Below are 11,051 nucleotides of genomic sequence, written 5' to 3' on the forward strand. Positions count from 1 at the left end.
ATTTATTTCATTATTTATTAATATTTATTTATTTTCATTGTTAAAAATTTAATTTTTCCGAATTTAAATTTATTAATTATATTTGTGAATTATTAATACAGGTAAAATACAAAAAAAGTGTATTTTTTTTTGAAAGTGCAATTTGTTAGAAATTATCTGATTATATCTGATGGAAAGAAATGTAACATAAGTAGAGGTGTGTGTTTGTTTATACTTTTATTGTTTTTCTTTTTTTTTTTTTAAATGCAAATGTGACACTTGTTCTTAAATTAGTAAAAAAAAAAAAAAAAAATTTGTAAAAACTTTCTCTAGAAAATTAACGGTTGAGAAATAACTTTTTTTTTACAAATAGCGAAACGAATGTCATGATATATTATATTTAAAATATTTTTCTACCGAAGACACAGTATGTCAATCTTGTATATATATATAATTTACATATAGAATTTACTTTCCAAACCTAATTTTATAGTTATAAATAAATAAAAAACAATTTAAAAAAAAATAAAATAATAGTAAAAAATAAAAAATAAAAAAACAAAAAATAAAAAAAAATAATTAAAAATTAAATAATAATTAAAAAAAATACGAAAAACTTATAGTGATTTTATTAATAACTAAAAAATTCTAAAATTACATTTAAAATAATGAAATTATTATTTTTATTCACTATTAATTTTTTAAATTTTGCGGGAGAAAAAAAAATTATAAAATTTTGTAATAAGTATACAAATGGAGAAAAATAAAATCTATTAATGAATTATTCTTCTTTGACGGGGAAGAAAATTAATAATAAAAATTTGAAATTTAAAGAATAAAAAATATATAGAGAAAGCTTTATTCTTTGGTGAAAACGATAACATATTTAATTCTAATAGTGACCGTAAGACTTATTTTTAAAACAAAAGGACGTGCACCTTTCACAAATTAAGAATGTGATCGTATTTATGAGTTGGAATTTTTTTTTTAATTCTCTCTCTCTCCATATTAAATTTTAATTATCATCTCCTGGAAATTTTATTTTATTTTATTTTATAAAAAAAAAGGAATTCAGTTTTTATTTTATACCTAAAAATGTTATTTTTTTATATTTCTAAAAAACACAAATTGAATTAAATATATTTTTATCAAAATTTAAATATTTTATTTAATATTATTTTATAATTAATAATATTAATATTAATAGTAGTTAATAATATATATAATAATAGCAGTTAATAATTTTTTTCAATATTAAGAATAAAGGAAATATGTGAAAAAAACTAAAAAAAAAAAAATTGATTCCTTGATCGCGACTTGCAATAAAACTGTGAATTAACCGCAATATAGATGAGTGAAGTTTAAAGGTGAGAGAAAGGTCTCAAAAGAGGGAAGAGGATCAATAACCCTTTCAGTAGATGTTTTCTGTTCAGAAAAGTATTTTTTTTTTTTCATCGCGAAATTTTTTAATCTCACTTTTTTCCAAATTAAATCAAAAGTAAAAAAAAAAATTATATAAAATCATAAATAAATAATTAGATCGTATTAAATAATTTTTCGTTTCTAGATTTCTTTCTCAATTTTTTTTTGGTTATTTATATAATTATTATATTTATAAGGGGCGTTTCTCGACAGGAAACGAATTTTTTCACCCTGAAACAAAAATTTGAAAAAAAAATTAAAATCTATAATTATATATTAATGCGAGAAAGTTTAATCATGTTGACATCAAATAAATTATAATTATTTATTCCTTTGTTTTTTTTATATTCAGAATGAGAGAATCTTTAAAATATTTCCATTATATTATGTTGAGATGACTCAGAAACAATAAATTGTTTCACACCATTAAAATCCGCATAGCTATATGTATGTCTCACCGCAAGTCATGGTTATTCATATTAAAAATAAAAAAAAAAGTAGACTGAATATTAAAATAAAAAAAAAAAATTGTAAAAGGAAAAAAAAATTGAAATAAAAAGAAAAATCCTTTAACTGCTACTGAGATAAGAATTTATTTCGCTTGAATATACACGATAAATATCTAAAAAGATGAAGTTTTTTTTTTCTAAAACACTCCCTAAGACTCATCTGATTAAATATACATCGAAATATTGAGCACTTGTATATAATATAATAATTTGATATATATTATAATAAATTATTTAACAATAAAATTATTGTAAATTTACAATATTTCACTATTTAGATAATATATTTTGTGCCAAGATATAATGAATACAGATTTTAAATATATGCGCTACCTTTATATATATGGGCATAATTATGACGCATCAAGATAAAGGTCAACATAAAATTATAATATTTATAATAAAATTTTATTTTCGTCTATATTTTAGAAAAAATATTTTACTAACAATTTTCTTTTTTTTTTTCCTCTTAATGTAAATATAATATTTTTATCAAATTGAGAAAAATTCTGATAATTTCCATTGTAACAAAAATGTGTTTCTTTTTTTTTTTTTGTAAAAATGTGTCAAAAATAGTATTATTATTATTAACTAACCTTCGTTTAAGGAAGGGTTAACTTATACACATAAATGAACTTAAAAAAAAATTAATTTTGTATCTATAACTAGCGGAAAAAAAAGTAATTTTATTTTTTTCCATTAGTTGTACAATTTTTAAATATAATATTAATTAATAATATTAATTAATATTTTAAAGCTCATCAATTTTTTTTTTCAATTATGAATTAAAATTCTTTTTCAAAATTATTACCAATATTCATTGATTAAAATTTATAACATTTTTTTTTTAATTTTCTAAAACTGGTACATACAGTTTATAAGAGGTTTTTTTTTTGAAATACGATAGATGTGCACAAATTTTGATATGTAATCTAAAACTACTTTCTATAAATAATTGGCACGTGATAAATGTGTTCCAGACCATTTTTCTCTTATATATATACACACTACATTAGAATTTTTCACAATTATTGTTTTGATAATTAAAATTTTTTTTTTTTAATTGAAAAATTAAAATTTCATGCTTATAGTTTTGAAAAACATGCAAGTCAAACTAAAAAATTACTTTTAAGTAAACTTTACTAAATTTAAGAAAAAAGAGACACAAAAATAAGCTCGAAATTTAATTTGTTAAAATTTTCATTTGATAGAATTTTATTTCCAAAAAAATTTACTTTTAAAATATTTATTTTTTCATATTAATAGAAATTCCATTTAACCGAATTTCTACATTGAATTTTTTACTCAGACGAATTTTTATTTTCGAGAATTTTGATTTCAACGAATTTGAATTTGAAAAAATATATTATTTGCTCAAATCGACAGAATATTAATTTAAAATTTATTTTACAAAAAACAATTCTTTTCTTTCCGAATTTTCATTTGTTTAAATTTATCTTTTACAGAATTCTTAAAACGTCGAATTTTTCTTTTAAACAATTTTCATTTATTCTAATTTATATTTTTCTAATTCTTAAAACGCTGAATTTTTAATTCTACAGAATTTTCATTTATTCCAATTTATATTTTTCTAATTCTTCAAACGTCGAATTTTTTATTTTACAGAATTTTCTTTTCTCCGAATAAATGTCGGTGAGAAAAATTTTGATGGCAAATTTTAAAAATAATCATAATTTCATTAATAACTGATTGGTAAATTTTGAAATTTGCAGCTAAATTTTTCTGCCAAATATTTATTATAATGCAAAAGTTACGTTATTAAATTTTGACCTTTTTAGAATTTTCTAAAATATAAATTAGCAAATGAAAATTCGATGAGAAAAGAAATATTTCTGTTAAATAAAAACTATTTTCACATCTATTTAAATAAAAATTCCAGCAAAAATAATAATTCAGTAAAATTCTAAATTCGTTTGAAATAAAAATTCAGTAAAATGAAAATTCTAAATTAAAATTCTGTAATATAGAATTTAAATTTTAATATTCTGAAAGTATTTTAAGTAAAACTTTAATTGAAATTCTAAAAAATTAGTTTTACAACTTATTAATGACTTTGAAAAAAATATTTTCAATTGATTCTAAATATTTTTTGAGTTTGAAATATTAAAATGAAGTAAATTTAAATATTTAAAATTGTATTTTGATTTAATGTGGAATTTTAAATGTCTAAAAAATATCGATGTCTTTTATGCAATTAAGTGGAAATCGGCTTTAATTTTTTTTTTTTTTGCCCGTCAGTCGATTAATACGGAAAATTTCAAGAAGACAATTTTTTTTTTTTTTCATTAAGGGTAGAAAAATTGAGCTTTTTTTTAGCATTTTGAATAAATTCACTTGTATCAAAATGTCTGTAGGTCAAAAACCCAAAGGACCCATAAAAAATATGGATTTATCTATGGATTAATTCGAATTATATTGTAATAAATAATAAATTGAGATGTGCTTATTTTCTACATAGCACATTTTAAAGGCAATGGTTTTCTTCAAGTGAACAATACTTTTTTTTTTGTTTCATTGATTTTTTCTTGTAATTTTTTCTGAGATTTTTGTCGATTAATTGAATTTTGTGAATTTTTTTCTTTTGTCAAAATACTGCAAATAATAAATGGTTATCCTTCGTCATTCACATTAGCAATTAATAGCAAAAAAAAAAGGAAAAAATGCTACAACATTCATCTAAATTTTGGAAGCATGCAAAGTATTAATTGAACTTTATTTTTTAGGTCATTAATTTCTTAATATAGAAAGCTTTTGTTTTGCACAACATTTCTACGTTACTAGAGTGCAAAAAAAAATTTCTATCTATTATATATTTTAAATAATTTAATAATTATAATTCTCTATTTTGCCTACTATAATATGCCTAAATATTTGTAAAATCTGAACTTAATTATTTGCACAAAAATTAGCGCCATAAAATTATTATTTATCAAACTTTCTCATTTGAAAATAAAATAAGAAAATGCTCGCAGAGCTGCAAAATTAAATAAGTTTAAATTTTCACTATTTTGAAAATAGTCGGAAATAATTTTTTGATTTGCATTTTTTTTTTTTCTTTGATTAAAATTTGTCGAATATTATTCAAAAAATTGTTTGTTTCACAAATATTGAGTATTGTTTTTTTTTTTTTTTAGAATAATATGAAGAAAGTTTTGTTATATATTTTCTTTTTTGAAATTTCGTCATCTTACTGAAGTCGAGGAATTTTACTGCGTCCTATAATTTTGTTTCGTAATATATTAAAGTGCCCCTGCACTTGTGAGAGTTGGGCCCTTAATGAATCTGACAATTGTTTTTGCAATTGATGAACCTCAAGAATATCTTGACGCAATGTTTGATATTCTTCTTTTACTTGTGTTACTGAACGAAGAAGTCGTAGTACAGAAATCTAAAATTAATGTTAATAATATCAAAATATTTTTCCAAAATTTTCATTAAAAAAAAAAAAAAATTGAAGTTCTCAACGTTCAAATTGAATGAAATAATTTTTTTCGATTATAAATTTTTAAAAAATTACTACGACTAAAATATTTTTGTATTATATAATAATTTAAATTTATTTGCATGTACCGGAAGTTCGTTCAATACCAAAAGGCATTAACTTTGAAAAATAAATAAATAAATACTACAATTGAAATAAAAAATTACTTTAATTTAATTAAAAAAAAATCTTATTTTCGGATACAAAAAATATTTTATATAATAAAATTTAAAGTTAAAAAAATAATAAATTTCGTTCAAAACTTCAGGTACTTAATATTTACCTTTAAAATGAATTATTAAAATTTAAAACAAATACAAAATTTTTTTTCACAGACAATATTGTTAATAAAATTATCATAAAATATTCTTAAAGTTCTAGTAACTATTTTATGTTTTTTTTGTATAAAAATAAAAAAAAAACCAAAAATGATAACTGAAAAGAATTACCTCGCTTTCAGGATCTTGAAATTCTTTTTCAAAAACGTCAATCTGCCAAGCAATCATGTCCAATTTTCCATCAGCTTTTTGAACCTTTTCATACATTTTCAAAACAAAAGGTAAATATATAAGGTTGGTATATAAATATAGATATATATACTAAAACCGCATTGTTTAGAAAGGTTATTGACTTACACTTTCTTCTAAATTCATAATTGCTGATTCCATTTTTTTTAATATTCCTCTTCAAAAAAAAACACTGTTTTAATTTTTGTCCCGCGTTTTGATTCTATAAAAATGATGTTAAAAAAAACTGTCAAAGATGTGTGTTATTTTTATACATTGATTTTAGCCTAAAGCCGTTGACGACGGACACAGATGTATAATACTATTTAAATAGAAATTTTTCAACGTGACCGCAAGATGGCAGCACCGCCTTATTATTTTAAAAATTCAAAATTCTAACTTACCACTTGTAGATATTCAAATTTTGATATTTTTTAAATAATTTAAAATCTTTTGAATTTTTTGAATTTTGAAACGATTCTCAAAAGCAAATAGGAAAACAAAATAAAATACTTTTCTTTTCCCCATATTGAAAATTTATTATTCTTTTTAAAAAATATACATTTTCATTTTACAAACAAATATTATTACTTCTGTTATCGCAATTTGTAAACAGCGAATAATAAAAAAAAATAAATAAATAATGAATTAACCTTGAAGTTTTTCTTGTAATAATTTTTCTAATTTACGTACATCAATTGAAAATTTACGAATACCATCACTCAATTTATCCGTTGCCATTTGATCTTCATTTAACATCCATCTAAATTGTGATTCGTTTAATTCAATTTTTTGCAAATTACATTTTTTTGCTGTTTCAGCGTCCAATGTTTTGTGAATTATATCTTTACTTTTTTCTAATTCCTCAAGTAGTTTGGGACTTATTGTCAAATAATCACAACCTGCCAATTCCTTAATTTCACCTGTTGCCAAAAAAAAGGATGATTTTAAAAAAAATTTTTTTTTTAAAAATCTTTATTAAAAATCAAAACGTTAATAAAATATTTTATTTAAAATTTGATTCGAGAAATTTTATCATAGAAATTATAACAAAATTATTCATGTTTTCAAAAATAAATTTCGATAATTTTTGTTTAAAATTTATTCTGATATAGCAAAAAAAAAAAAAAAAAATATTCAAACTATTACGGAATTTACTTTAAAAATCTATTATTTCCAAATTATTAATTAGTTTTAATGTTTAATTCAAATACTTTCTTTGAGAAAAATACAAATATTTTTTGAAAATATTAATATTATTATCAATATTATTAAATTTATCATTCAATGATTTATTAATAAAAAAAAATTAACTTTTTTAAAAATTTTAATTAAATAATACTTACCAACATTTCGGAATGAAGCACCCATCACAACTGTTTTATAGCCAAACTTTTTGTAGTAATTGTAAATTTTCGTCACTGAAATCACACCTGGATCGCTTTTTCCTTCGTATGATTTTTTCTCTGTATTTGCAATATACCTATTTTAAAAAAAAATGGAAAACAATTTATTAGCAAGAAAACTAATTTTTTCTAAATAAAATTATTACAGAGAAAGACAAATTTTTCCCAAAAAATTGTACTAAAACTATTTTAAAAATTAATTAATTACTTTTTAAAAAAAAAAAAATAATTATGAGACATTCTTACCAATCAAGTATTCTACCAACGAAGGGAGAAATTAGAGTCACTCCAGCTTCTGCACAGGCAACGGCTTGTGCGAATGAAAATAATAGTGTTAAATTACAATGAATGCCATATTTCTCTTCCAAAATTCTAAAAAGAAAATTTGTAATATAACTAATTATGAGAATTTAATAATTATGAAAAAATAATTAATTAATTATATAAAAATTTACTTTTTTCTCCCATTAGAATATTTTTTATCAATTTCGATAGATTTTTCAAGAATCTACAAACAAAAAATGCTCTAAAATTAATTTTTTAAAAAAATTTCATTTGATAGAATTTATTATTATTAATAATTAATTTTTTAAATTGCTTTTAATTGCTAATGTGAATGACGAAGGATAACCATTTATTATTTGCAGTATTTTGACAAAATAAAAAGAAAATTCAGAAAATTCAATTAATAGACAAAAATCTCAGAAAAAATTACAAGAAAAAATCAATGAAACAAAAAAAAAGTATTATTCACTTGAAGAAACCATTGCCTTTAAAATGTGCTATGTAGAAAATAAGCACATCTCAATTTATTATTTATTACAATATAATTCGAATTAATCCATAGATAAATCCATATTTTTTATGGGTCCTTTGGATTTTTGACCTACAGACATTTTGATACAAGTGAATTTATTCAAAATGCTAAAAAAAAGCTCAATTTTTCTACCCTTAATGAAAAAAAAAATTGTCTTCTTGAAATTTTCCGTATTAATCGACTGACGGGCAAAAAAAAAAAAATTAAAGCCGATTTCCACTTAATTGCATAAAAGACATCGATATTTTTTAGACATTTAAAATTCCACATTAAATCAAAATACAATTTTAAATATTTAAATTTACTTCATATTAATATTTCAAACTCAAAAAATATTTAGAATCAATTGAAAATATTTTTTTCAAAGTCATTAATGAGCTGTAAAATTAATTTTTTAGAATTTCAATTAAAGTTTTACTTAAAATACTTTCAGAATATTAAAATTTAAATTCTATATTACAGAATTTTAATTTAGAATTTTCATTTTACTGAATTTTTATTTCAACGAATTTAGAATTTTACTGAATTATTATTTTTGCTGGAATTTTTATTTAAATAGATGTGAAAATAGTTTTTATTTAACAGAAATATTTCTTTTCTCATCGAATTTTCATTTGCTAATTTATATTTTATAAAATTCTAAAAAGGTCAAAATTTAATAACGTAACTTTTGCATTATAATAAATATTTGGCAGAAAAATTTAGCTGCAAATTTTTAAAATTTACCAATCAGAAGTTATTAATGAAATTATGATTATTTTTAAAAATTGCCAACAAAATTTTTCTCACCGACATTTATTCGGAGAAAAGAAAATTCTGTAAAATAAAAAATTCGACGTTTTAATAATTAGGAAAATATAAATTAGAATAAATGAAAATTCTGTAGAAAGAAAAATTCAGCGTTGTAAGAATTAGGAAAATATAAATTAGAATAAACGAAAATTGTGTAAAAGAAAAATTCGACGTTTTAAGAATTAGGAAAATATAAATTAGAATAAATGAAAATTCTGTAAAAGAAAAATTCGACGTTTTAAGAATTCTGTAAAATATAAATTCGAACAAATGAAAATTCGGCTAGAAAAGAATTGTTTTTTGTAAAATAAATTTAAATTACATATTCTGTCGATTTGAGCAAATAATAATTTTTACAAATTCAAATTCGTTGAAATCAAAATTTTCGAAAATAAAAATTCGTCTGGTTCAAAAATTCAATATAAAAATTCGGTTAAATAAAATTTCTATTCGAAAAAATAAAAATTTTGACCAAAAGTAAATTTTAGAATATAAAATTCTGTTAAATGAAAATTTTTGAAGAAATTAAATTTATGTTTTTTTTTTTATTATGCATCTTTAAAAAATCTATTGAAAATGATAAGAATTATTTCAAGGGCAAAACATCTCAAAAAAAAAAAATCTATTGAAAATGATAAGAATTATTTCAAGAACAAAACATCTCCAAAAAAAATCTATTGAAAGTAATAAAAATTATTTCAAGGGCAAAATTAATGTCGGAAATTATAATAAAAAAAAAAAGAAATTATTTACTTTGCAGCTTGAATACCTTCCCAGGTACTTGCAAGCTTAATGAGAATTCTATCCTTGTGTATGCCAGCATTTTCATAAAGTTCAATCAATTTTTTTGCCTTTTCAATGCTTGCTTCTTTATCAAATGACAAACGAGCATCAACCTCAGTTGAAACTCGACCAGGAATTATTTTCAAAATTTCCTGACCAAATAAAACGCAAGTCATATCCAATGCAGCTTCAATTTGTTCCTCCAAAGTTCTGTAAATATATAGTGAAAAAATAAAAAATTTATCCTCACCTACCTATATGTAGTTTAATTATAGAAATTTTTTTTTTTATTACTTACGAGCCAACTTTTTTGGCATATTGCACTGCCTTGTCTATTAAATGTGAATATTTGCTTTGATTAGCAGCAGATAAAATTAAAGATGGATTTGTTGTCGCATCAGTTGGCTTAAATTGTTCCATTGCTTTTTTTTAAAAAAAATAAATTACATAATAGAGTAAAATAGATAATAAATAGATAAATAAATAGTAAAATTGTATTATATTTTGTTAAAAATTCTTAAAAGCGAGTTTCTCTTTCTAAATATAGATATTTTTCTCCAGGAATCTCATAATCATTTATAATCCATTAACAATTGGGCAATCAATTATATAATAGTAATAATAAATAAATATTATTGTTATAGTAATGATAAAAAAAAGCAAAAAAAAAAAAACGTCTTCTATTCACAAGTTTAATGTAAATGGCAAATAAATAACCTTCGCCTTTGACGTAATTTATATTATTTTTCTATTTTATTGTCAAGTCATAGTATGGCTGAAATTATAAAAGAAAAATTATAACTAACCTTGAAAATCACCGGTATCAGCAACAATTGTTGTCATATTTTTCAATTGTTCAAGAGTATTTCCAATTTTAACTTTTTTACATTGTGGTTCACCCATTTTTTCTTTTTTTTTTTGTAAATTTATTGTTTATTACAGTAACAATGTATCAAGAATGCTTCTTAACTTAACAAACCCTCGTGGTTTAATAGTAACAAAATGTGAGAGCACGAACTATCACGTGATAAATGCTGCGATGATATAATTGATATAAAATTATTTTGCCGTCACAGCATAATTATTTACAAACTATACTTAAAATTTTTTTGTAAATATTTTCTAGTTAATAAAAAAATAATTCTTAAAACAAAAAAAGATAATTTTTAAATTTATTTTTGGTATATTTTTTAAATAAAATAGTATTGCGCAAATTGACGTATTTTGCAGGGTTGTGTAGTTGATAGCTACATTAAGTTTAGTTCACATTCTCATGATCTTTTCCAATTCTGGCCCTAATGTTCACATTTCGGAGGTTTCACTTAAAAATAAAAA

At 20.9% G+C, this 11,051-nt stretch overlaps 3 protein-coding genes across 3 annotated transcripts in view; all 3 read right to left on the minus strand.

Annotated features, from left to right (window-relative positions):
* LOC127281203 (N-alpha-acetyltransferase 40) overlaps positions 1-11,051 on the minus strand; it is a 54,144-nt gene that overhangs the window by 33,479 nt on the left and 9,614 nt on the right. The gene's annotated exons all lie outside the window — the stretch shown is intronic.
* Positions 4,609-6,232, minus strand: LOC127281206 (uncharacterized). The gene is made up of 3 exons (XM_051304807.1): positions 6,048-6,232; positions 5,862-5,945; positions 4,609-5,319 (listed from the first exon to the last, which is right to left on the minus strand). The coding sequence occupies exons 1-3, from the start codon at positions 6,078-6,080 to the stop codon at positions 5,119-5,121; spliced, it is 318 nt and encodes a 105-aa protein (XP_051160764.1). The 5' UTR covers positions 6,081-6,232; the 3' UTR covers positions 4,609-5,118.
* LOC127281197 (probable transaldolase) lies at positions 6,432-10,881 on the minus strand. Its single transcript, XM_051304796.1, has 6 exons — positions 10,523-10,881; positions 10,015-10,138; positions 9,687-9,926; positions 7,571-7,696; positions 7,265-7,401; positions 6,432-6,841 (listed from the first exon to the last, which is right to left on the minus strand). The coding sequence occupies exons 1-6, from the start codon at positions 10,617-10,619 to the stop codon at positions 6,567-6,569; spliced, it is 999 nt and encodes a 332-aa protein (XP_051160753.1). The 5' UTR covers positions 10,620-10,881; the 3' UTR covers positions 6,432-6,566.

Source organism: Leptopilina boulardi, unplaced genomic scaffold (genome assembly GCF_019393585.1).
Source record: "Leptopilina boulardi isolate dan_hultmark-lab unplaced genomic scaffold, ZJU_Lbou_2.1 LbouV2_266, whole genome shotgun sequence".
In the NCBI taxonomy this organism is placed as follows: Eukaryota; Metazoa; Arthropoda; class Insecta; order Hymenoptera; family Figitidae; genus Leptopilina; species Leptopilina boulardi.